The sequence below is a fragment of the Oryctolagus cuniculus genome, chromosome 2 (genome assembly GCF_964237555.1).
Source record: "Oryctolagus cuniculus chromosome 2, mOryCun1.1, whole genome shotgun sequence".
Lineage (NCBI taxonomy): Eukaryota > Metazoa > Chordata > Mammalia > Lagomorpha > Leporidae > Oryctolagus > Oryctolagus cuniculus.
The window spans coordinates 41,680,883-41,708,715 of NC_091433.1; the positions used below are offsets into that span (position 1 = coordinate 41,680,883).

The 27,833-nt window shown below is 40.7% G+C and overlaps 1 protein-coding gene across 18 annotated transcripts in view; it reads right to left on the reverse strand.

Annotated features, from left to right (window-relative positions):
- Positions 1-27,833, reverse strand: part of FRYL (FRY like transcription coactivator) — a 298,493-nt gene that overhangs the window by 28,420 nt on the left and 242,240 nt on the right. For 16 of the 18 annotated variants that reach the window (XM_051831505.2, XM_070068188.1, XM_070068186.1 and 13 more), the window contains 14 exons: positions 26,807-26,992; positions 25,317-25,521; positions 23,367-23,488; positions 22,380-22,570; positions 20,437-20,531; positions 18,795-19,402; positions 18,411-18,508; positions 13,411-13,581; positions 12,383-12,523; positions 8,550-8,747; positions 5,771-5,932; positions 5,572-5,646; positions 5,087-5,263; positions 721-924 (listed from right to left, as the gene is read on the reverse strand). In XM_051831505.2, the coding sequence (XP_051687465.2) occupies positions 721-924; positions 5,087-5,263; positions 5,572-5,646; positions 5,771-5,932; positions 8,550-8,747; positions 12,383-12,523; positions 13,411-13,581; positions 18,411-18,508; positions 18,795-19,402; positions 20,437-20,531; positions 22,380-22,570; positions 23,367-23,488; positions 25,317-25,521; positions 26,807-26,992 (2,633 nt within the window). The remainder of the gene's footprint in view (positions 1-720; positions 925-5,086; positions 5,264-5,571; positions 5,647-5,770; positions 5,933-8,549; positions 8,748-12,382; positions 12,524-13,410; positions 13,582-18,410; positions 18,509-18,794; positions 19,403-20,436; positions 20,532-22,379; positions 22,571-23,366; positions 23,489-25,316; positions 25,522-26,806; positions 26,993-27,833) is intronic. The other 2 variants (XM_051831479.2, XM_051831508.2) reach the window with 1 other exon arrangement.

Here is a 27,833-nt window from a genome sequence, read left to right on the forward strand (position 1 = left end):
GCCAGCAAAGCCTGCCTGGAGCCCACAGTTCCACGGTTACACTGGGGCCACCACAGCTGTGTAGTGACTGCGGTTCTTTCAGTCGGTGCTGTTGCCAGGAACTCAGGAGTTCTTTAAATGCACACAGTCCACACAGGACCAGGCCTCGGGTGGCAGGGTTAAACCGTGGGTGCTAAGACCTGCCTGGTTCACACCCACTTACTAACTTACTAGCTGTGTGTACAGGGACAAGACACTTAATCTGCAGAACTGCAAAAACCATCTTTGCCAGATGTGGTTGGGATGAGTCACAGTGACTAACGCACGTAAAACACCCCGCCCAGAGCCTGGCAGCCATGACACCAGCATGCGGTGGGCAACTACAACTGTGATCGTGGCAGTTTATCACTGAACACTCAAATGGAGTCGGGGGAGAGGGAGATGTTGCTCAAAGACACACTGGGACAACACCGGCATGTCCAAACAGGAGAGCTGACAGGGAGCCACCCACAAACTGATGGCTCCACATTTTTTTCTGACGCCAGCTCAGGCCCTGCCGTACAGCACTGCTGCAGCACTTGACTAGCACAGTCTGGAGCAAACGGGTCTCACTTAGAGGGCAGCACAGTTTAGGGTGGCAGGAAAAAGGCCTCCACGTGCCAGCTGTGCAACTGCAGCTGACGCCTGGGCTCCGCTGTTGCTTCCTCATCCCTGTCATTAAATGAAAAGGTAAGCGGATACCATCTGTGTGCGCGAGAGGATCTGGCTGGCTGTGAGTGCCGCTTCTTCCTCGGAGGAGTCATCCGTGTCCTCCTGGTTTGTGAGGTTGAGGCTGGGGGTGCTGCTGGAACACTGGTACTCCTGCAGGGAGGGCGTGTCCCCCTTGTCTATACTGTCCAGTGAGCGCCTGCGGACTCCCCAGTTGAAATTATCCATGCTTTCTCCCTGGGGAAGCAAGACATGATTTCTAAGACTTCAAATATATGCTTACAAATGTTGTTAATATAACACACCAAGGAAACATACCAAGATGAAAAATACTTAATGCATCATCAACAGCAGAGTTTCAATCAGCCCTTCAGTGTCTTTAAACTTTTAACACATCATTAAATGTTAATATTTAAAGAGATCAAAATTAGTTGGTGTGATAACCTGTTTTAAACTGATTGTCTTAACTTTCTATTTTGTATTACTGGGGACCAACTATATCTACTCTTTAGGTCATTTCTATTCTAATATACACAAGCACACATGGGACCACAAACAAGACAAACACATCACAGATGACGACAAGTAAACAACCCACAACACCAGGCTGCAACTTACCTGCAGCTCCTGGTTAGCAAAAAGGAAAATACACAGAATTAGAAAGAACGGAGACAAACACTTAAATAAACACTACACTTCCGGGGAAAATTCGTTGTGATTTCTCAAACCCCAAGACTGATTCAAGCTCTGGATTACACTTTGTGCAGGAAGCCAGTATGTGATTCAAACTACTTTTTTATGCAAAATATACTATGAAGAAGTCAGAGACAGACACTTTAAAACAACATTTCTAATGATGCACTCTGGCGACACAAACTTGAAGAAAATCTTCAAAATTTACATAGATTTAATACTCAGTGCAATGGAAAAACCAACTTCAAATAACCACATTCAGTTGACAACATACAAGGCCACAATTACTTTAGCTGTACGATGGTTCTCAATGATTGGCTAAATTCAATGGTTTTGTTTGTTTGTTTTAACTATAAAATAATTTAAAATCAAGATCACCATTATTAAACATAACTTGCCAATCTAAAAGGTCAAGAGGAAATACTGACACATTTCAATTTCACTCCACTTTAGGGTTTATTTAAGTTATATTTCTGTTTTTCTAAGCTGCTCTTCCTTTTATAAGGATATAATTCTTGTCATCTTTCTTAGGCCCTGATGTGACAAATTACACTGAATTGGCCAGCAACCTCTATTTGTATCCCTTTACCGAGGAAAGAATTCTCTAGAATAGAGGTTTTCAGCTGTTTTTCTAAATAAAGCAGAGGAATATTTATTTCAAATGAAATTTTAGATGTGAGTCAATTGTACAAAACTGGTGACTCAAACCCAGAGCCGTTCTGGTCAAAGACGGTGTCTAGGAGCTCTGCCATGTGGTCCTTGGATCTTTCTTGGTTGCTTCTCAAGGTTTATTGGAAGCCCTAGGGCTCTGGAGGTCAGAGCTTGAGGTATAAAGGAGGACTCTTTTCCTCCCGCCTGATGACTTGACTTGAATTACAGATGAGGCTACACTGAGCCTTAATCCACTCTGACTAAGGTTCTGTTAGAAACCACATTTGTTACTGTTGGCACTTCAGAGCACTGCATGAACTTGAAAGCATTCACGATGCTCTTCAAAGAGAAGGTGAACAAACAGCCCTACCCATTACAAAAATGCAAAGAGCCTGCCTGCCTTTAGAGACTTGAAAAAAGCAAATACAGACACAGGAATCTAGAAGCAGCTCACAGTCATGGCTCACAGACAAGGCCACCACCATGGCCACATGGTAGGGCAGCAGCAGGGCTCTTCAGCCCACCCTACTTTCTTGCCAGGCTGTGCAAGTCTGTCCTATTTCCTACAATATGCTTTGCAAATGATGAGAATGAAATCCATTTTAGAGGGTGTGGCCTGCCTTTTGTGGAGAACAAAAGAAAAAGAAGTGAAATGGAAGAGAACAAAAGATTCCAGTATGCACAGCATACAGTAAGGGTGTATATTCTTGGAACTTTTATTTTAAAGAAGTGTCCATGTATATACTTAAATGTGATAGAAAATAAATTAACTGCAGATCAGTGTCAAAAAACTTAAAAAGCCACTGCCCTACAAGGAGCTAAACGATACTTGTTCTTGGGTTTCTGTGAACTTGTGCAATTGTGTCTTTGGGAGATGTACATGGTGAAGTGTTAGAGGGGAACCTGCCCAGCTCCTGAGCCAGCAGAAGGCATCTGCCCATGGTCGTAGCCCCACATTGGCAGGGGAGGCCGAAGCACCCATGGAAGGGAGCCTCACCTCCCTGAACTGGTCTCCCATTAATAACTAACATCACGACGTGGCACACACAGGCCCCTGCATTTCCATCCTCCACCTCAGCTATCAGTGCCAAAGGATGCATTCAAGCCGCAAGAGTGAGTTTCAGTTCTTTAGAAAATGATTCATCAGGACATGGCAGTTTGGTCTTCTCACATACAGAGATTTGTAATTTTAGAATGTATATTTTAAAAAAACCACACTTAAAATAAATGGTTCAGTTTTAACGACTGTGGTTTAGGGAACCTCAGCTACAGGGATTTAAGACAACCAGGGAAATCCTAGTCTTTTCCAAAGTGAATGCTTCAGAAATTGGCCTGTGTCCCAGCTTGGGCCAAAGAGATGGGAACAATAAGTTGCAATGAACATTTAGGAAAACGACTTCTTCAGTTTTCTGAGAGCATTTCTGGAAGCAACCCTCTGTCAGTTCTTCAGAACACTGTTGTGAGATTGTACGTGCACAAAAAACACACCACCTTGCTGCTGTCTGAGGTCAGAAACAGGCAGGGCCGAGGGAACTGCAGACAAACAGCCGGAGACCTTTTGAGCCACACCTAGATCCAGCCTAAGTTCTAAAGCTGGACTAGCTGTTTGTGAGCTAATAAATCTACTTGAGTTTGAATTTCCACTTAGAAAGCAATAGGAGCCGGCACCGCAGCTCACTAGGCTAATCCTCCGCCTAGCGGCGCCGGCACACAGGGTTCTAGTCCCGGTCGGGGCGCTGGATTCTGTCCCAGTTGCCCCTCTTCCAGGCCAGCTCTCTGCTATGGCCCGGGAGTGCAGTGGAGGATGGCCCAAGTACTTGGGCCCTGCACCCCATGGGAGACCAGGAGAAGTACCTGGCTCCTGCCTTCGGATCAGCGCGGCGCACCAGCCGCAGTGGCTATCAGAGGGTGAACCAACAGCAAAAGAAAGACCTTTCTCTCTGTCTCTCTCTCTCACTGTCCACTCTGCCTGTAAAAAAAAAAAAAAAAAAAAAAAAAAAAAAAAAGCAAGCAAGCAAGCAAGCAATAGGGGTGGGTGTTGTGGTGTGACAGGTAAAACTTCCAGCCAGTGTGCCTGGGAGACAACACATGATGACCCAAGTACTTCAATTCCTGCCACTCATGTGGGAATTTGGCTAGAGTTCCTGACTCTTGGCTTAGGCCTGGCCCAGCCTTGTTTGTTGTGGGCATTTGGTAAGTAAACCAGCAGCTAGAAGATTTGTCTCTCCCCCTCTCCCTGTCACTCTGGCTTTCAAATAAATAAGTAGATAAATCTATTAAAAAAGCATGTAAACTGACATAACTAGCAGTATAATTTAGACTGAATCAATTCAGAGGCAAAAGCCTTTGAGAATGAAATGGATAGAGTTGGCTGTATCCCAACGATGGAAGTGGTTAGGCATGACATGGGAAGAATGTCAGTTATTGGTCAGAGGGAAGAATTCTAGAAAGCCAAAGCCTCTAACATAAGCATAAAAGTAATTTTGGAAACCCACTTCCTTACTTTATATATTTTAAAGATAAATATGAAAAAATGGATTTTCCACTTTTATTTCAGACTTATTCAGCTACAGATTTATTATAGTAATAACATTTAGCTCTTAATCTAGATTTTTACCTTTACATGAACCTCAACAAAGAAAATCTAGGGGCTGGCACTGTGGCCTGGCAGGTTACACCACTGCCTGCAACACCAGCATCCCATGTGGGTACTGGTTCAAGTCCTGGCTGCTCCACTTCTGACCTAGTTTCCTGCTAATGTGCCTGGGAAGGTAGTGGAAGATGGCCCATGTCTTTGGGTCCCTGCATCCATGTGGGAGATCTGGATGGAGTTGCTGGCTCAGCCCTGGCTGTTATGGCCATTTAGGGGAATGAAGCAGTGAATGGAAGATCTCTCTCTCTGTAACTCTTTGAAATAAAGAAATAAATCTTAAAAAATAGAAAGAAAGAAAGAGAGAGAGAGAGAAAGAGAGAGAACTATCCTGTGCTCTAGTCCTCAATTCTCAAACAACTGTAATGATCTGTAACTTTCATCATAGAAATTCCACATCCTTACCTCCGCATCTTCCAGTTCAACATCTAAAAAGTCGAAATCCTTGAAAACGCCAAACTGTTGCTCACTGGTATTGTCTTCCACAGCTACTTCTTCCTCCTGAATTATGTCTTCTGTTGCAGAAATTAGGCTAGTCTGTTGGTCGCCAACTTCCAAGTCTTCATTGGAAGAAAATACAACCTGACACCCCACAGGAACAGAAACAGAAAGCCTTATCCATCAGCTTTGTCACTCTGCATATGATACCAGCACCCCAAGAACCAGCATGGGCCTCCTTCCCTCAATGAATTCAGAGCTTAAATTTGGCCTTCATGTCCAACTGGCTGAAGATCTAATTAGCATAGCTGCTAGGTTATCACGATGGACAAATATTTTTTCATTCTTAGTTAATACTGTAAGTTAGAAAATGTAAGCGAAGAGACAGAATCATATTTTCATGGACCAACATGGCTTTTAAAACCCTTATATATGTCTTCACAATTACTCACAGATGGGTTCTTTGGGAGGCCAGATTCTGGACCACGGAGAGAAAGCACATTCATTAGCTTTTCTCGTGTTCTTCGCTAAAGGAAAACAAGGCAAGTGTTAGGATTACTGGTAAAATAAGAAAAATTCCCAATTTTTCATACAAAGAGCACAGGATTCTTCTGTCCTGTGAATGTTCTATTTTGATATTTGTTAACATACCTGTGATAACTGAGGCCTTTTCCAACTAACAGGAACTAAGGCATTAGAATTGGAACCAGAAGAAGTCGAAGAAGTACTTCTAGTGACAGCAATAACTTTTGGCTTCCCATTTCTTCCAGCTGCACTGTGCTGGTCACCATATTTATTTCCAATAATTGGTGTCTACATAGAAACAAAATGCCTGTGTTTGACTCAAATATTTCAACATAAATTACAACCAGAAAATGACATAATAAGATTACTTAACATGAAGTAAATGCTACAAAAAAACCAAAGGTAATGATATATATACTTAAATCAAGAGACTTTATTGGAAATAACTTTATATCTGAAATTATCAGAGCTTATTCCTATTTTGAATATAATCTACTTTTATCATTAAAAACCACTACCTCTACCCACCTCCATGATTATAAAATACACCCTCCTTGTAGAAAGCTCAGAAAATATAAAAAAGATTAAAAAAAATCACCTGTGACCCCATCACTCAGATTTAATGTCTGTTAAATTTTGGTGTTTGTTTAATGCCTACTGTTCGGTGTGTTTTAATAATATGCTTTATACAACAATGAAGGTAAATAGCAACTTCAAAGTTTTCTATATAACTTACTACAAATCTGGTGTGTAATATTTCCAAAATTTATTTCAGCAAAAATCCTATGATGATCCCGTCATTTATATTTATCTGGTTTGGGGAAGTATTCTGAATTTGCATTTGAAAATAAAAGTGAAACTTATTTGCATGTCATACAAATGATCTATTTCTTTCTTATCTCCTTAGCTGCAATTACACCACTCTCCTCAACTTCAAACTCTAGCATAACTCATCCTGCTTTCCTTCTCAAACATCCATGCTCTTTTAGTGGACCTGTTTTGGCCACTACCCCCTTTGCATGGACTACCCACTAATTAAACCGCTTAGTGACTGTGTACTTCCAAGGAGGCCTGGGAGGCCTCTTATGCCACCACCACCTCTGCGTAATTATACTTGGACAGTCCCATGCTGATTCTAATTTGCTTATGTGCCTGTCTCCCCTTCCACACGTGTTCCCTAGACCATACCTCCATACCCCCAACTGGATCTCCAGTGCCTATGCATAGTGGACAATTAGGAATTATTGCTGAAACAAATTGAAAGCAACTCTACCAAATGTTTTCAGAATTTGTATCACTGCTTCAAATAAAATAATTAAGTTATATAGTCAATTTCTGGCTCAGAAGAAAGAGGGAAGTTACACTTCTCTATCATGTTCCCATGCTACATACTCCAGTTCATGTGTTAGCTAAAAAATCAGCAAGAAACATATTTTCTATTTAAACAAGTAACCAAGAAAGTTTGGGATTCATTCTAATACCAAGACTAAACTGCAATAAAACAATCTTAGGCAATAAAAAGTGGCTACATATTTAAGTTTTATCTTTTTTTTTTTTTTAACACCTGCAATACTTGACCAATAACTTCCTTCTTGAGAAATTTCTTCCCTGGCTTCCAGAAGACCATTTGAATGGCACCATGGCCACCAAGTGTGGGTTCAGATGCCGGGAGGTGGTCGGGGGAGGGGAAAGAACTGGTTTTCCCAGCAAGGGTCAAAAGCTGTTACATAAGTTTTGCATTAATATGCAACAGGGTTTCCTTCTGGATTGCTGGCTCCTGCCCTTGTCCAGCCCTAAAAGATTTGGTTTCTCAGATTTCATTTTATTTGAGCTTTGTTTTCTTTTTAGTTTAACTTCTATGGTTCTAGCTATCCACTTATACAACGCTGAAAATCCTTAAATTGTTGCTTTTATTGTAAGTTTTTCTCTACAATTTCAGCTCCAAAATCTAATTGCCCAACAAACCTTCATTACTATGTTTCTCAGTCACTTTAGAATCAACGTGTCTAAGACAGTCCTATTACCTACTCCTTCCCTGCTGAGATCGGTTCCGGCATTCCCATTCTCTCTGAGTAACATCAACATCCACCCAGTTGTCAAGGCCATTCACCAACTCCTTGATGCCTCTTCATCACGAAGCACCTTCTCCCTTCCCAGGAAATACCATCAGTATTTTCCTTGGTCTTTTGGTAAGCCATCCTCCCTTCTGCCATTGCCTTGGGGCTGTCTCACGTTGTATTTATTTATGTATTTATTTATTGCAGATTCTTTACCGATTTCTTCCCCCTTCTTCCTGGCTTATTTGTCATCCTGTTGCTAGAGTGCTCTTCCTAAAATGAAAATTCCAGCATTTCCTACTGCAGCTAACTATCCTTGAAGGGCTCACGCTTGCTCCCACTGTGGCACGCAGTGTCTCTGGGACATTGATTGCCCTTTGTATGGTTTCAGCCTCTTCTCTCATCGCATTCTCATACTCTTTCTCCATGCTCTGACTCCACGCTTGAGGTGTGCTGTGCTAGCTGGACGTTTCCAGAACACCATGCTCCCTCACAGTTACAAGCCTTCATTCACGTGTGCTTTCTCTCTTGAACTTAACTTCTCTACCTCCAGTTGCCATATAGGCCTGTTCAGGATTCCTTGTCTTCAACACCCAGCTCCCATGTTACTCCTTTAGGGCCATGCTCTATATTCCCATAACACGTACAATGTTCATTAGTCTGTCTCCAGGAGACGTAGGCGTCCTGAGAGCAGGCCCTCCCCCTCCCCACCCCCACTCTTCACAGCACCTACCCCAGTGCCTTACACTGAGCATGACCTCAGTCAACACTTGCTGAATCAGAGAACGAAGAAATGGACAAATGGAGTGTTCTAACAGGGCACCTTTATCAATTCCTGAGCATCTTACCTCCGAGATATCAAAATGAAAATCTAAGGTCTTCCCAGGCAGCTCCTTGGAGACATTATTAAAAATTTTTGTGAAGGATATTTCAGGAGAGCCCATATCTCCTCCATAGGCCTTGGGCATATCGTTGGGGACAACAAGACTTGCAGAGCGTGACACCACGAGCTTTAATATGTTAAGGGCTTCTTTCCAGTAAGGACTCTGGTTTAAAAGATCATTAACACACAAAAGTCACAAATGCATATTGCAGAACACAAAGTTAGTGTATACTGTAGACTATGAAAATATTATTTCTATAAAACATCTGTCAAAATGATTCATTTTCACTGTGAGATCCTTAACAGAAGGTTTGATTCACAAAAGCAGAGAAAATACAAGTTACTCATTTCTTCTGCTAGGTTTATCAGATACCACATATTTTGTGACTGAATAGGAAAGTCTTGCTTTTCTCCCAGTAATTGCTTTATAAATAGAACTTTAGAAATTCTAATACGGTAATCTGGCAGTCATGATAAACAATGGGGCTACATGAATGTTTTTGATGAATGAGGTTTATGGCTGTATGCAGATAAGAAAAACATGAAAATACTAAAACATATTTTAAACTTTTTTTCTTGACTCAGGCTCCAAATAATGAGGGTAAAAATGGCACTAAACTGGTGCTCCAGGGATTACTGAGTTGTACACAGTCTTTTTTCCTACATTGTGGCCATGTTTTTTCAGTTATTTTTCTTAGTTTTTTATATTCTTACCAACACAATTTAGGAATAATTTAAAGGATAGATATATACATTGAAAAAAACCAATTTCTAATAAATAACATACAATATTTTTTTACCACTACTGAAAATATGTGAAAGTGTTTTTTGTCTTATTGATAATACCAAAATTACATCTCAACTTTGCATCTTGCATATTCTTTCACAGATGATGTATGGGATGGGGCACCATTAAAACAGAAAAAGGAAGTGAAAAATCCTTGTTAGAACTGAGTTATTCAACTGATTTAACAGTATTGATAAACTATTTAATAACAATGAAAAGGTGACATGATATTGTGACTTTTATGCACATCATTATACACAGTTTAAATCATCATTTTTTCCCCTAATATATAACTGGGAGTTCTGGGTATGACGAGAGGCTAAAATTTCTCCAGGGATGTTTCCTTAGATTGCATGAGTGGTTGTATTCTAAATGTAAAAGATGAACAGGAGTTTAATTATGTAAACTGATTTTTTTTAGAAAGTGGAAGCCACTAACTGTGATGAGCCATCAGACAAATATGATCTTGCTTCACAAAACTTCTAGAAGTAAATCTGAGGGGTGAGCATCTGGCTCAGTGGCTTGCATGCTGCCTGCAACACTTGCATGCCATATTGGAGTGCCTGGGTTTGAGTCCTGCTTCTGCTCCTGATTTCAGCCTCCTGCTAACGCGCATCCTCAGAGACAGCAGGTGATGGTTCAGGGACTTGGGTCTCTGGCACCTATGGCGGGAGACTGGATTGTGTCCCCAGCTCCTGGCTTTGGCCTGGCCCAGCCCTGGATGTTGCAAGGCATTTGGGAAGTGAACCAGTGAAGGGAAGATCTCTGTCCATGTGGCTTTTTTCTTCCCTCTCTCTTTCTGCCTTTCAAATAAATAAAAATTAAACATAGTTTTTTTTTTTTAATTCAGGAAGAAATTGAAGTCAACATTTTAAATTTAGTAAATTTTACAGAAAAATTCAGATTTCCACCTTCTCTAAAAATAAGAAGTTCCCGGGGCCGGTGCTGTGGCATAGTAGGCTGAGCCTCCCTCTGCCTGTGGTGCCGGCATCCCATATGGGCGCTGTTCCAGCTGCTCTACTTCCAATCCAGCTGTCTGCTTATGGCCTAGGAAAGCAGCAGAGGATGACCCAAGTGATTCAGCTCCTGCACCCATGTGGGAGACCAGAAGAAGCTCCTAGCTCCTGGCTTCAGATCGTCCCAGCTCCAGCTATTGTGGCCATTTGGTAAGTGAACTAGCGCATGGAAGCCCTCTCTTTCTGTTTCTCCTTCTATCTCTGTAACTCTGCCTCTCAAATAAAAAAATAAATCTTTAAAAAAAAATAAGAAAGAAGTTTTGGCCACTCTGGTCCTGTACTCCCAATGCCAACCACTGGGGAAGCTAAGCTGTGCTGTTCCTTTCAGACTGGGGAGGTGCACTTCACTTAGACACAAATCTGTGCATCCTCTGGTTGCTTGCTTGTCCAATGGGCAGGTGAACCTATGGCTCATAAATTAGTAATTAAGTATGGGATGTGTTTCTATGCCAGATCCAGCTAATGCAGTAGTTCTCCACTTATACACAATTTTACTTTCTGTGGTTTCAGTTAACCTGTGGCTAAGAAGGGCAAGGATAGCTAAAGAAACTTTGAGAGAGAGACCATATTCACATAACTGTTACTACAGTGTATTATCAAATATTGCTATTAATTTTATTTGCTTATTTTCATTTAATCTGAAAAGCAAAGAGACAGAGATCTTTCATCCACGAGTTCACTTCCAAAATGCTTGCAAAAGCTGGGGCTGGACCAGACTGTCGTCAGGAGTCAGGAACTCAATCCAGGTGTTCTGTGTGGGTGGCAGGGACCCAGCTACTGAGTCATTCTCTGCTGCCTCCCAGGGTGCACATTAGAACCAGAAGCAGAGCCGAAGCTCAGAACCAGTACAGAATGTGGGTATTCCGAGTGGCATTTCAGCTGCTGAGCAAAAGCCTGCCCCTGCTGTTAATCTTTTACTGTGCCTAATTCATAAATTAAAAGTTCATCATGGGTCTGTATGCATAGGAAAAACCGGCATCTATCTATGTGTCTATCGGGTTTGCTAGTAGCTGTGGTTTCAGGCATCTACGGGAGGTCTGGAATATATCTCTCGTGCACAACAAGGGACTACTATATTTGAAGTGTTACCTTCTTTCAGTTTTAAGAAGAAAAGATAAATGTAATTTAGAAAGAAATATGATTATCATTTAATGAAGCCTTATTTATTGAGGAGTAAGATAGAGAAAATAAGTACTGTCACCCAAGAATTTTGTAATTTTTGCAATTACTGATTTTCTAGGGAATCCAAAAAGTCATCTGGGTTATATAACTAAGAAACTTATAACACTTTAACACAGTTTTATTATTTTCAGGATGGACCGGAACACAAGGTCGCTGTGAAGTATTTTCCTTTCTAAGTTTTGCTTTCATGAATATAAATATCACAGGGATATAAGCAAAACATTAATCTAAGACTGAAAATGTTTGCTTGCTTTCAGCAGTTGTATCCATGCTACTGATATGCTCACTAATGCCTTTCTTAACAGATGGGTCAAAGGTGAAATTCAGTACAGACCAGGTTAATTTGTTGTCATTGAAATCCAGTTTGATTTTTTTACTTTGTAAATAACTGGCACTTTTAAATGAGACACTCTAAAGTACAGCTACTTCACAGAGGCCTTGTTTCTAAAAGTAGCATCTGTTCATTATGTAGATCTGGTTACCAACAGAAAGGCCCAGCGAAAGAAACAACAATGAGTCAGAATCCTCACTTCCGAGCCGGCAGCTGCTGCCTGGGAGGTCTGTCGGTTCCTTTCAGTCATTACTGAAGTGTGCGTTGGGCATGTAATTGTGGAAATCAAAGCAGGAAACCTACCACCTCGGGTTCTGGTCTTTGTCACTGGGAGAGCATTTTCCATGAAGTCAACACTACTGAAAACATTGCTTATGGATTAACCGCTTTCTGCTCTGCAGCTTGGAAGGTGTTTGTGGTTTCATACAATGATAAATCATTCTGAGATGAACATGGTGTCCAGAAGTTCTGTGGTCACTCACCTGGACATATTTGCCAATTATCTTGATGATCTCCAGATTAAACTGCTTGGCTGGGGCTGCAGACAGGTCAACGTGACTCAATAGACTGTAGATTATCTGTAGTAATGACTGTTGCATACTGGACAATCCTTTTTCTAACAGCTAAAAGCAATATGAAAAAGAGCATTTTAATCAGGTTAAAGAAAAACTCAACATTTACACATATGATATTGAAAACAATTACAGATTTAACCTATGAATTTCTGGTTTGAGTATCCAAAACCCAGAGACTAATAAAGTAAAAGGTAATATCCATTATAATTTTTCCTTAGTTCAGAAAGGATAGTTGGGTAATTATTTTTCATCTTAATTGTAGTGATTGTTTCCTTAAGTAATGTAGTTAAGCACCATTTATTTTAGGTTAAGAAAAAAGCCACTACCCCATCATCATGAAAGAAAAAGTCTTATGTTATTTAGTTTTATTTCGCTTAAGGACAGTGAATGAGGAAATAGATACCGGAAATAAAAAACGAAAGAATTAATTTTATAAAAACTTGCTTGGGGCCAGCACCATGGCTCACTAGGTTAATCCTCCGCCTGCGGCGCTGGCATCCCATATGGGTGGCGGGTTCTAGTCCCGGTTGCTCTTCTTCCAATCCAGCTCTCTGCTGTGGTCCAGGAAAGCAGTGGAGTATGGCCCAAGTGCTTGGGCCACTGCACCCTTGTGGGAGACCAGGAAGAAGCACCTGACTCCTGGCTTCGGATCGGCGCAGTGCTGGCCATGGTGGCCATTTGGGGAGTGAACCAGCGGAAAGAAAAACCTTTCTCTGTCTTTCCCTCTCACTGTCTATAACTCTACCTGTCAAATAAAAAAACAAAAACAAAAACAAACAAACAAAAAACTTCCTTTACACTTGAAAGGAATTACTTGTGTCTGTCTTTACAAAGATGTTATCTATCTTCAACTTCAAAGACAACCTGAAAATGAGTTGGTACCATTGCTGCTTCTAGAAAGAAATTCACTTAAACATTAGAGAGACGACATTTACCTCTGCAAGGTAAGTCACAAGATTAAACGTTGTGTCTGAGAAGGAGTCGTGCAGGTATCTGCACACCACATTGATCCAGTTGGCGCAGTCTCTGGAGTAGGTGTGCGTACTGTACAGACTCATCATGTGAGCCAGATTCACAAGCGGCGGACACTTCTCTTCTGCACAAACCTAGAAAACCAACAAAACGATTTTATTCCCCTCAAATAAAGACACATTACTTAAGCTTTATTTTATACTAAATACTGCATGTATTCAGAGATAATTTAGATGTATAACATTTTAAAGCTTTAAGGCATTTTATTTCGATATGGTACAGAAGTGAAATAGAAGGGAAAGCATTAGGCAGCCTTAAGAGGGCCCAGAGATCCCATGGAAAGAGGATCAATGTGTCAAACGCTTCTGTGGGTTTAAAATAGCATGGCTTTTATCGGTCTGGTGCTCTGTCAAAGTGGCTTTAGTAAAAACCCACATATGGCTTTGTAAACCCTATACATCATTTTCTAACCGCTTTGCTAAATCCATACGTGGCTCAGTGCACAGGTGCCTGGACAGGCAGACCCCGCCTGGGCGCTCTCAGGGAGGTTCCGAGCGCTCCTTGAGGAGAGGCTTCCAACCCAGCTGCGTCCAGGCGCCTCCGAGGGGCCTTCCACTGCAGAGCATCTCACCACTGGAGCTCTGGCAAGACTCGGGTCCTGCTTCCCCAGGGATGGCAGTCTGCAGGGTGGCTGCCAGACCGGTCTTCAGGAAGTCTAAAGTGCTAAGAGCCTTGCCTGGTCCTTGAAAGACCGCTCCAAAACGCACCAACTTCTGAGAGGCTGTTTGTAACACTACCTGGGCGCTGAATCCGCTAATGTCTGGGGGATGCTGGCTGACTACACCTTCCCAGTCTTTGCCTTAGGGGGCCACCTGAACAAGGCACAGATGGAAATGGGCTAGGCCAGGTGTTTTTTTTTTTTTTTTTTTTTTTTTTTTTTTTTTTTTTTTTTTTTGACAGGCAGAGTTAGACAGTAAGAGAGAGACAGAGAGAAAAGTCTTCCTTCCGTTGGTTCACCCCTAAATGGCCGCTACAGCCGGCACGCTGCGCCGATCCGAAGCCAGGAGCCAGGTGCTTCTTCTTGGTCTCCCATGCAGGTGCAGGGCCCAAGGACTTGGGCCATCCTCCACTGCACTCCCCGGCCACAGCAGAGAGCTGGACTGGAAGAGGAGCAACTGGGACAGAATCTGGCACCCTGACCGGGACTAGAACCCGGGGTGCTGTCGCCGCAGGAGGAGGATTAGCCAAGTGAGCCACGGCGCCGGCCAAGGCCAATTGTAAACACATGGGCATTTCAAACATTTGTGCAAACATGGAATTAAAATATGCATTTATTTTGGTATAAAAACTTTTTGAAATCCATGCATGTAAGGGTTCATAAAAATGTATATTATTCAAAAACTATGCATGGATTTAAAAATTAATGCACCAAAATAAACTTATCTTTTAATTCTATATTCCACAAAATATCCTCATACCCATGCCTCATAAAGGTTAACTGGCCTCATCATAATTCTGCTTTTGATTTTCCTTTTTTCACTTTCCTCACTTTGTTCTTCCATCTTACCAATGTTTAATATGCAACTCACAACTGCTAGGAGCATTTAGTAAAGAAATTAGAGTATTACAATTTTAAGAATGTATATTTTCAATTTTCAAATGAAAATGGTTGACTTTTACTTTGATAATGCAGAAGACATTTAATAAGTTTAGAAGGCCTCAAGTTTATCATATGGACATTATCACTGGACAGGACCAAGACATAAAAGTATGCCTGACTATACAGAGAATTAACATACTACCTTGGCAGTTAGCTTATAAGTTATTCAAAGCACCTGATTTCATGCATTAGTCTTATACTAATGACACCAGGGAAAAACAAGAAAAATCTAAATGATTTATTTGTATTTCAAAATAATTACCATTATTTTTAAAAGTCACATAATTTTATAATTTCACAACAATTTGTTTAAATTCTTTAAAATATAAAAAGTTTTCCTGGAGGATAAAGCATTCTTACAGAATTCTTAAATAATAGTTGCCTAAAGAACGATTTTTAAAAACCCATTTTGGAAAATGGAGAAAATTTCTTGGATTTGGAATGTATGTTGTGCATTTTTATCATAAAACTGCATTTATTTTGGAATTTTTGAATTATGAGGTTTAAAAAAGATCCAGAAAGAGTGTTTTATAACAAACCTTTTAGCACACTCTTTTCTGCCATAATTGAAGGGAACAATATTTGTCCTAAGTGTTGCCTCATTTTGAAATACCCAGCTCTCCAAGGGCACAAACAGAACTGGTGATATTTGCATAATGAGGAAGCACATAATGGCAGAAAATTACTCTCCACAGTTTGAAGGGAGAGAATAATTAAGGAATCAATTTAATTCACATCCTGCAGGTTGCTAAAAGCACACAGAGAGGGAACCTTGTGTGCTGCCCAATAGGAAGTGAGCAGACTTAAAAACAAGTTATGACTCACAGATGGTCATATTTCATTTCCTAAAGACAGAAACGATATTGGGGAGTTTCCTGTGCCTGGCTGTGGTCACGACACCAGCAGCCGGATATTCGGGGCCTATGACATCCTTCAGGGTAGGTCCCTGGCACCCCAATATCTAGCAGGCACAGTGAGCACCTCAGCTGCCACTCCTACCTACTTCTGCTTTGCTTAACTAGGCAATTCATGCCTTTCATTTCCTTGAAATCCCAAACTGCAACAACATGTATTTTCTTTCTCTTACATTTTGTCACTACCTCTTCATGTAAGAAAAAAAGTTTTGATGACATTTTTCTAATTGTGTGTCACTAGAGTGTTAAAATGAAAGCTATCTTAATAAAATTTATTTTATAACACTTGTAGGCCTCATTAGTGAAAATGCATGTAGTAAAAGAAGTTGGCTTCTTTTAGGCAAATAATTGTTTTTAAACAAGAACATTTTATTTCTATTAATCTTACATTTTTACCCTCCCCTGATACTTAATATTCTATTGGACTCATTTTTTAAATAAAACCAGGAGTAGCAGACAATTTTTGGCTTATTTTCTACCACTACCATTTTTATTTAAGAAATGAATATACACTTCCATTAACTACACTAATGGCTCCTCTTTTTATATACAGACTTTAAATGGTTAAGAATCTCTCACATTTAACCAGAGATGGACTCCACAACATATGTTATTAAATATTCCCTTGTCACTTATTAGATATTATCTATCTGGATAACGGAAAGGCTCTTAGTCTTGTTATGCTAGTGTGGTTTTTTACACTATGTTGGTGCCCAGAGAGGAATCTGAACCTTCTGTGTTGTGACTAGGGCCACGGCAGGGGGGCTGCTCATTTGGCTTTCTGTGTGGTCCATCTTTCCACCACCGTGCTACTTGCTAACTGAATCCCAGCTCTAAAAAAAAATTAGTCATGGAAAGAGCTCTTCCAAAGGTTCTTAAGTACTAGCTCCTTTCTGTTGAAAAATTCTGGTTTTCTCTCTACTTTAGCAAGGTTCTTCTGCTTATGTTTCTCTTTACCTCCCCCAAGGAAGTGAATACTTTCTTGTATGTATGTATAATACTTGTAAATTTATATAATTCCTTCTCATAACTGTTTCTATTTTCAGTTTGAAATGCCCTTTTTTCCAATGGTCAATGACTGACCAAAAAACTTCAGAATTATATTTAAGCAGGAAGCTGAGAATTCCTTATTGTCCTAAAGAAAGAGGATTATTTAAATATTTATTTATTTGAAAGGCAGAGCCACAAAGAGGCAGAGGCAGAGAGGGACAGAGACAGAGAGGCGAGTAAGCTTCCATCCACTGGTTCACTCCCCAAATGGCCACAACGGTCAGAGCTGGGCAGATCCAAAGCCAGGAGCTTCTTCTGGGTCTCCCATGTGGGTGCAGGGGCCCAAGGACTTGGGCCATGCTCTACTGCTTTCCCAGGCCACAGCAGAGAGCTAGATCAGAAGTGGAGCAGCCGGGACTATGTGAAATGTCAGGCTGCCATTGTGGTGTAGTAAGTTAAGCCTCCATTTGTGGCGCTGGCATCCCATATAGGCGCAGGTTCATGGCCTGGCTGCTGCTCTTCTGATACCTTTCTCTCTGTCTCTCCCTCTCTTCTCTGTAACTCTACCTCTGAAATAAGTAAATAAAATCTTAAAAAAAAATGTGAAATGTCAAAATCATAGTCTTCCAAAATTAAGAGGCACAACACTTTTAAACAAATGTTACTGGATGATTTAACAACAACTACACTACTATTTTCAGACAGGCAGGAGAGGAGGGAAGGAATCCACTATGGAAGGAAGAAGGAGTGGAGTACACAGTGAGAAGAAATGAACAGAGTGCCAAAGATGGAAAAGGCAAACAGGGAGGGAGAAAGAACTTTCAGAATCCCAAAATACACAGCATGTCCTTTCTTCCTCAGGGCCTTTGCACATGGGATTTCTTCTGCTTGGCCCTCATTTGGGAATCTTACTGTGGTTACTCCTCTCCAGCCTTCACTGTCTCCTTAGACATGAATTCCTTGCTCATCAGACTCTGTCACGGTTGTCTACTTACTTGATTGCATCCCCCACTCTACAGTCCACAAGGGTGAGTATTCTATCTGCTATGCTTATGGCTGTATTCCTAGTACCTAACCCCGTGCCCAGGAGATATTTGGTAGTGGATAAATGCATGAAAGAGAAATTGACAGAGAGGTAGGGGAAAAAGTAGAAGAAAGGAGCAGAAAAAGACTCAGACTCAGAGAACTGTTACTCTAAATGATTTTATTCACTGTCATTTGCGCAGTTTAACTTTAATCATTACTACATAACTCCTTCATAAGTATAAATAAAGTAATTTAGATGCAAAATTCATACAGGACATAAAGGGAGACTCTTCATAGCTCCCCCGCCCCACTCTCAGACACACCACAGAATAACTGCCCTGTAGTGTCACTTTTCAGCATAACATTTGCTTACCTTTGCTATTCGACTAGCTGTTTCTTTGCAAAACTGAGTTGGGCTGTCAAAATGCTGGATTAAATGAGGCAATAAGCAAAGGATGTTAAGAGGAAAGCCTATTAAAAAAAAAAAGCAAACAATAACCAATTTTATTGCACATTATTTTAAAAGTTAAAGGTATTCTGTAAGTGGTTCTCAGAAACCATTTTATTTTCACTTCCTGGGATATTTGATCTTCTAAGTTCAATTGTTTTTGCTGTTACCAAATAATTTAAGCTATGTCACATTCTCAAAAGCTGTAACTTTGCAGAAAAGCAAACATTAGATTTCAAAACAAATGGTTTTAGTTCACCTTTCACTATATGAAAATGCAAAGTGCTGGTGCAATTATGTTAACATCACCTGACAACTGGGAAGGATCCACCAATGTGTGTTTGGAGACAGAAATGAGTTTACTGAGGAGGTGCACGGTCATTTCTTGTGTAGATACTGAGGTAAAACCTTTAAGGAAGAGCTGTTGAAGGCCTGGGAAATTATTCCATTTCAATTTGCTTTGCACATTTTCAATCTTCTCTCGACTCTCGGATTTATCCAAAGGCAAGTGGATAAGCAGTTTGTTGAGGAGCCTGAGGGCCAGGAGGTATTCATATTCGTAATCTGATTCTAGTAACGATGCTGCGATCCAAAAAATGGTGGCCATCAAGTTGGTAGGCTCAGTAGTGGACTGCACATCATACATGCCCTTCTCTCGGAGAGAGGAGAGGCTTCTCGTCCTTGCTAAGCTACTGCTGTGGTTGATCCGCCCGTCCATGATATCCAGTGTGTTGCTGCGCCGCCGGTCACCTCTTCGGTCACCAATTAAACTTAATCTTAGAGAGTTACTTCTTGCATTGCTGTTATATCCCAAGTAACTGCCACTATTAATGGGACTTGTGCTTAGATTGAGTTGTCCAGTGCTTTTCCTGTTAGCTGCAAACTTGTTTCCCATTACAGGATCATGGTATGAGGTTCTTTTTTAAAAAAGAAAAGAAAGAAAAGATGAACACATGCACTGTCACTTCTTTTGCTGCATTAATTTTACTCTTGAAGGCACCGAACAACAGAAACGGTTACCCGATAGACCAGCTATCAGGACATCTGACTTTGTTTCTTCAAATTCCAGTTTTCTCACCATATTAAAGCAAAACATATACAATGGTACCTTTCCTACTGTGGCTAACAGCTTCATCACTGAGTTAGAATGAGACGCTCTGCTACAGTCAACTCGGATAACTTTCAGTTCCGGGACTAAGGTACACATGAAGTCCAAAGCAGACCTCATCTCTTTCGACCTCAAACTCGATGGTCCTGATGTCCCTCTCTGTCAATGGCACCCTCTTTCCAAAAGAACCAAGCTCAAATATTTATTTATTTTTGATTTCTCTGTACTTATATATTCAATCATCACTGACTAAAAATACTAGTGACCAAATGTTTTCTGTATGTGCCGGCAGTCTTGCAGAAGGCTGGGAATGTTAGGGAAAGCCTTGGGGGCTGGGTGCAGAGAGATATGTAAGTGGGTAATTTTTATGTAAGTGGATAATTTTATCAGCTGCTTAGAGGTGTTACTAAAATATGAAGACACACTGTGAGAACCCACAGAAAGGAGTTAGCAGTAATACCACGCTTAGCTAGGAGGTAAGGTTTGAGATGGGACTTAAAGGATTCCTCAAGCTGGGGTTTGCAAGGCAGGGAAAGGGGGCGGGGAGGGTGCTGCCAGCAGAAGGGACAATTTGGGAACTGGGTGGGTGGGAGGAGGCTTGTCCAGAGGGCAATGGGATGTGGAAATTGGCAGGTGGGAGCTCGTCAATGAAGCCCCAGTAACACTGTCCCACTGGCCATCACAAGAGGACTCTACAGAGGCCTGAGGTCCATTCTCCTACTGGGGAACCATTTGTTTTCTGGGGTATTATTCTCTCCCCCAAGATTAAAATGACATAATGCTATAAAGGTATTTAGGTATTGGAATGCTGTATATAGTAGGTTGCCTTGTTTAAATTCTTACTGAGAAAGGGCAGAAAGAAGGTCATAATGCTTCATGGTTTCAGCCAAAGTATCAATTGCAGATTCCAATGTGAGAAGAAGCTCAATCACAAATCCCTGGAAAAAAAGGAGAGTTTAATTAATTATGCACTGGTAAAAAGAAACTGTAATGGACTACCCGATGAGAGACTTAAAAATAGAACAAACTCCACATTAATATTACAAAATGATTAAACTCTTAAGCAACATGATCTTGCAGATTGATGAAAACTCATCAAACTAATGGTATAAATTGATTATAATGGCACCATAATTTACTCAAAATTGCTTGGGTCAGAAATCTAGGAGTCATTTTTTGTTTCTTTCTTTGTTTTGAAAAAATTTTTTATTTATTTGAAAGGCAATGAGACAAGAGAGAAAGACAGATAGATAGAAATTTCCTATTCCCTGGTTTACTCTCCAAATGTCCACAAAGCTAATGCTAGAACAGCTCAAAGTCAGGAGCCAGGAACTCCATCCAAGGGTGGCAGGGTCCTAAGTACTTGAGTCATCATCTCCTGCCTCCAGAATGCATAAAACTGAAAGCTGGATCAGAAGCAGAGCCAGGACTTGCACCCTGGCTCTCATGGGATGCATGTTTCCCAAGTGATGTCTGAACCACTGTTATTTGCCTGCCACTCATCCTTCTTTCACATCTGAATTGCATCCAACAAGTTTTGAAAATACTAATTTTAAAATATACCATCCTCTCGACTTCCATAGCTTCCTTTAATCTAAGTTACTACTATTTCAGCAAAGACTCCTACATAACCTCCTACAGGACTTCTTGCATGCACTCTTGCCTTCTCCTAAGGACTCCACCCAGAAGCCACAGTGAGCTTCCTCAATAGCAAATCACATCCATAAAGTCCCAGCTCATGCCAGGGCCCACTGGGCCATACAGGATCTGGACCTGCCTTCTTCATCAGTCTGCTGCCACTCCACCACTATTTTCTAGCCACACTGATTTTATTGATGTTCCTCAAAAAAGGTGATTGCTTCTGCCTTGCGGCCTTTGTACTTCGTAGTCCTACTTTTCTCGGCCTGAAATGTTCCTTCCCAAGGTTATCAGGAGAACCCACTTCATTTTAGTATCTGTTCAGAAACCATCTTCTCAGATGATCACACAAAATGACTCCTTCTCCCTGGCACTCCTTTATCTTATTATTTTCATAGCCTTTAGCACAATTAAAATTGTTTCAGGCCACACTGAGAGATTAAAGGCTTGTTTCCCCCAGTAGACTTAGGCACCAGAATGCCAGGGACTTTGTCTTGTTCACCTCTGTATCCTCAATGTCCAGCACAGTGCTAATAAAATCATTAGTCTGTGAATTCTTAATTCCCTAGTATAATATTTCACTTAATACATCTTAAGAAGTGACATTCAATGTTCTACTTTACATTTAAATTTAACTTCCTATTTTTTACCTTGTGGTCATCCCAGGATAATATCCAGAGGGGTGTGTATGTGTATATCTTTCTCTGATAGGCATTAAACTATTTGATTTAAGTGATTGGTAACTATAAAACTTAAATTTCTTTCTTAATTCTTTGCCTGCTTTCAATCTGACATTAGGAATTCTTTTTATTTATTTAATTAATTAATTAATCAGACAGACAGAAAGAAATCTCCCGAAGCCAGGGGTCAGAAACTCAATCCAGGTCTCCCAGGTCGAAGAAGCTCAACTGCTTGAGCCATCTCCAGTGCCCCACAGGGTTTTCGCCAGTGTGAAGCTGGCATCAGGAGTCAGAGCTGGGAATGTAGCCCAAGTAATCCAGTGTGGGATGCGTAGCTTAGCCTGGATGCTTGCCCCCTGTTAGTATTTCCATATGATCACTATCTTCATCCAGCAGCAGCAAGCTGTAGTTGGCGGTTTCCTTGGCAACTAGCAGTGGCTCAGTAACTGGAAAGAAGACATGACATACCTGTGCCTCCTCTCCTGGGTCCCCCACAGTTTCTACCAGTCTGGAGAGAACGTCAGAAAGTGTCGTTGCAGAAAGAGGCTGCTTTAGGGCCCTGAAGATCTGAAAGGAACGCCCAGCATAGTGTCGGGAGGAACAAGAAAGGGCTGTTTGCAGTGCAACTTCACTAAGATGACGCTCCAAATGAATTCCTTCTGTGAAAACAAAGACAACAAGTGGGTTGTCTGAAGTTTTTAGAATACAGGGGTTATAATCAGAGGCTAACCATTTGAATACCATTATCAGCCCACTGACCAGCAAACTAAATGGACACTCACATTTTATGTCTTTTATGTCAGTGCTTTTTTCTGTGTTTGTGCTTCATTTGCATTCCAGATGATTCTTTGAGCTAATGCCTAGAGAAGTGATGCTTGAGGACAGGGTTTTCCAACTTTGGCCCTACTGACATTTTGGGCCACATAATTCTATGTTGGAAGGGCAGTGCTGGGCAGTGCACAGAGTTCAGCAGTGTCCCTAGCCTCTATTCACTAGGTACCAGTAGGCAACCCCTTGCCCCTGCCCTGCAATTGTGACAAAAATGTCTCAAGACATTGCCAAATCAGCTCTAGTTGAGAAACACTGACTCACACACATAAATTTTTACTGTGATTTTCAGAATGTGTTAAACTTTATATCAGAGAAGCCAGTATTAAAGAATTTTTAAGTATATAATCTCTATGTCACTTCAATTTTTCATAATTATACTGTAATTTGATGATGCCATCATATAGGAAAATAAGATGCGAAGCATTCTTTTCTTTTAGGTAGTACCTTAATTTCTCTGCAACCAAAATGGGTTGTTAATAAAAAAAAAAAAATAAAATAAAATAAAAAACTAAAACTGAAATGTAGAAATCAGTTGTCAACTTTTTGCTATTTTCAGAAAATTTGATATCACATTAAAATATCTCATTAAAATTCAATATTATATGAAATTTTATTAAAAGATACCTGGGCTTGACTGCTTAAAAACAGAAACCACATGTTTCAAAAATGTGGTTAGCTGCTCAGCACTCTTTATGCTGGGATTCTTGGCAGAGACGTCCTCATGGTTCCAAAGCGGCCCTCTTTTTCTGAAAACAGACAACACATGTGATCCCCTTTGATCTTTTAATTTTATTTTTAGATTTATTTATTTATTTATTTGACAGGTAGAGTTACAAACAGTGAGAGAGAGACAGAGAGAAAGGTTTTCCTTCCGTTGGTTTACTCCCCAAATGGCCACTACAGCCAGAGCTATGCCAATCCGAAGCCAGGAGACAGGTGCCTCCTCCTGGTCTCCCATGTGGGTGCAGGGCCCAAGCACTTGGGCCATCCTCCACTGCCTTTCCGGGCCACAGCAGAGAGCTGGACTGGAAGAGGAGCAACCGGGACTAGAACCCGGCGCTCATATGGGATGCCGGCACCGCAGGCGGAGGATTAACCTAGTGCGCCACAGCACTGACCCCGATGCCTTTGGTTTTTAATTTACAGTAATAGTTGGTCATTCTTACCTAAACTTCACCTTTGTACAACTAGAAAGGATGGTAGCTGAATAGATTAAATAGCATGTCAGTCTACTCCTACTTTTTATTTTATTTTTCTTAAATATTCATTTATTTATTTGAAAGGCAGAGATACAGAGAGCAGGAGGGAGAATGAGATAGTTCATTTGCTGGTTCAGTCCCCAAATGGCCACAACGGCCAAGCAGAAGCCAGGAGCTTCTTTTGGGTCTCTCACGTAGGTGAAGGGGCCCAAGAACTTGGGTCATCTCCCAATGCTCTCCCATGCAGATTAGCTGGGACTTGAACCAGTGCCCATATGGGATGCCAGCGCCACAGGCGGAGGATTAACTTATTATGCCACAGCGCAACCCCAATTTTTTCTTTTTTTAAATACTTTTACATTCTCAGTCAGCTTATCGCAAAGTGTAGGGTCATGCTGCCTACAGTCCCTTCCACCTCTAATCCATCTGCACTCTGCTGTAGGGCTAACCATCTCCATTTATTCATTTAATCATTTGTCTCACTCTTCCCATCTAGTTCAATAATTTTCATTGCATCCCATACCTTTATAGCCCTCCAGTTTGAACTCTTACCTTTTCTAATATTGTTTAGCAAAACTCTGTTTTCTCAGCATTGCAGTCAGAATGGATAACTCACCACTTCACTTCGTTTTTTCATACCCCTGTGATGTTGCTTTGCTGTGACAGCAGGTTTTCTCCCTATCTATTTTCCTTCTTTACTTATAGTGCCTTGCAAAGAGTAGGCCATAGATAAATATATAATGACCAACGGATAACATAGCTAATGAGAGTAGAATATGTACTTAGGTACTCTACTGGGAACTTAGTAACCAGGCCTGATTAAGGCCCTGTTCCTTGTGAGTACAAAAGAAGAAAATCTTTGGTTATATCATAATTTTCAAAATACTCTCCAATACAAATCTGTGTATTCCAAACTCATGACATTTCAGACAACAAAAGTGTGGCTTACAAAAGCTGAGCAATGTGGGGGCTGGCATTGTGGCATAGCAGTTAAAGCTGCCGCCTATAGTGCTGGCATGCTATATGGGCACCAGTTCGAGTCCTGGCTGCTCCACTTCTGATTCAGCTCTCTGCCATGGCCTGGGATAGCAGTAGAAGATGGCCCAAGTCCTTGGGCCCCTCCACCTGCATGGGAGACCCAGAAGAAGCTCCTGGCTCCTGGCTTCAGATCGGCCCAGCTCAGGCCGTTACAGCCAATTGAGGAGTGAATCAGCAGATGGAAGACCTCTCTCTTTTTCTCTCTCTGCCTCTCCTTCCCACTCTGTGTAACTCTTTCAAATAAATAAATCAATCTTAAAAAAAAAAAACAAAACTGAACAATGAAAGAATGCCATGACCTAAATATTGCTGGAATGCTAAGAGCTGCAAATGTTACCTTGAGGTAATGAATTCCATGAGGGTTTTGACTTTTCCATCCTGCTCTCCTGAGATGTCAACCTCATTGAGGATGGTGGTGTGCAGATGTGAAATGGCAGCACTGTTATTTCCTAAGCTGATGCTAGAAGAGGTAGAACTTGAGCTAAGCCCTGAGTCGGTCATAGGGGAGGGCTGGTAATCAGGTATAAAATCATTAATGCCTGCTGAAAGAGAAAGCTTGTCGTGAATATTGACTTATACAAGAATGTCACACACTACATAAAGAATTCAATTATACGTTGATGTTGATCCTTACAGACTAGGTAGGAAACAGGAGAAAATCTGTCAGTGCTAGCTGCCATGAGCACGCTCCTGCTGATACTCACAACACCAGAATTACAGGAAGTGAGTTTTGGGCACACATGTTTTCACCCTTATGGTGCAGTACCCTGCTGCCATCTGCTGAAGAGAGCTGCAAGTGGCAGCTTCCTAGTATTCTGCCGTATTTTCTCCGCACTGATTAATGCAGTCATATTTCTATAATGCAAACTGATTTTTCATTTCTTACAGAAAAGATTTTTTCATTTCTTCATTTTACTTAATGAAAGATCATCTTAAAGTCAATTTGTAATATTTCTCAGTCAGTTCTTAAACAAATAGGTTATTACTAATGCCCATATTTACAAAAATGGCAAAAGGAGCCTTAAAGATGAACAACAAACCATGGGATTTTGAATGAAGGTGCTTTAACATAAAAGCGTGGTAAACTTTACTCCATTTTTCTTTAAATTATAATATTTAAAGGCCAGGAAGTTTCTTGATAATTTTTTCTTGCTAACTACAGGGTTTTAAGTAAATGACAGGGTTTTAAATAAGTAACTTTAAAATCCATTAACCTTGCATGCCTAACAAAATATGATCAGAAATAGACATAATTCTAATGTCTAAAAGTATTTTCTATATCATCTGTTAGCAGCCTGCTTATACTAATATAATAAAAAATGTCAAGGCTGATAGGAAAGAAGAAAATATAACTTACAAAGTAAGAAAAAAATTAACATTGAGAGTGAAATAAATTTTACATTAAATCCCATTAATTTGGTCTCACTACTTCAAAATATATAACATTTTAAATGCAGCAAATATAGTGAAGAGAATTAAAATTTTTTCAATGTCTTCACTTGCTAATTTTCAGATCTTTGGAGGAGAAATATATGTTCAACATCTTTTTCATAACTAGCATTCAATAAATTAAGTACTCTTCCATTGAACTTTCTACTTACATATTCAGAACTTAAAATCTGACAGATACTTGAAGGCAATAAAGACTCAAATATTATAAGCTTAATTCATTCTGTTCCTGATTTATAAATAATATAAATGGTACTTAAAATGATAAAAGCCCACTAAAATATATATTTACACTCTAGTATTTCAACTTTTATTTAGTTGACTTCCTCTTGTCCAAAATTGCACAGGGATTCCAAATTGTACATTTAAAGGAAATACCTGTGAAAGTATAATCTAAGTGTGCAACTTGTTTGACGGTAAGCACCCTGGGCTCATTAAACTCCTTGTTCCTGAGAAGAACAGAGGCAACAGTTCGGATGTTACTGTTGGGTCCCATTACTATTAATAAGTGCAGAAGCAAGCGTTTACAATGTTCATAAACCTCAGGGTGGCAGTGGTCAAACCCTAGAAAGGAGAGCAGAAAGTCATAGTCAGGAAAGAGAAACAGTGAATATTCTTGCAACAGACATTACACAAAAGACTTCATGGAACATGATATATTACATAGGTTTTTAAAATTGGTCTAGGGTTCTTATAAACTTTTATAATAGCTCATTGTCCAATAGTATCAGAGAATCAAGTTTTCTTTTGTTTTGCTTTGACAGAGAAAGACACACACACACACAGAGAACTTCTATCCACCAGGTCATTCCCTAGAAGCCTGCAATGGCCAGTGCTTCACCAGGCCAAAGCCAGGAGCCAGGAACTCAATCCAGGTCTTCCATAAGGGTGGTAAAAACCTTACTACTTGACCCATCACTGATGCCTTCCAAGGAGTGCATTAGCAGGAAGGTAGAATGGGGAAGAGAGCCAGGACTCTAACTCAGGTACTCTGATATGGGGTGTGGGTATCTTAATCACTAGGTTAAATACCCAGCCCCCAAGACTGTAAATGTGGTCCATGTTTAAACTTTTGTGGCCCCTTAGACATTATTACACTGCTATATAACACTATACCTATATGAACTTTTTAAAAAGGCAGGCATTTTTGTGTTTGTGTGCCTAGTCCAAAATAGTAATTATCTGGCTACCAAAGAAATGTATACACGTGGGGCCAGCACTGTGACTCAGCGGGTTAACACCCTGGCCGGAAGCACCGGCATCCCATATGGGCGCTGGTTCTAGTCCTGGCTGCTCCTCTTCCAATCCAGCTCTCTGCTGTGGCCTGGGATAGCAGAAGATGGCCCAAGTCCTTGGGCCCCTGCACCCACGTGGGAGACCTGGAAGAAGCTCCTGGCTCCTGGCT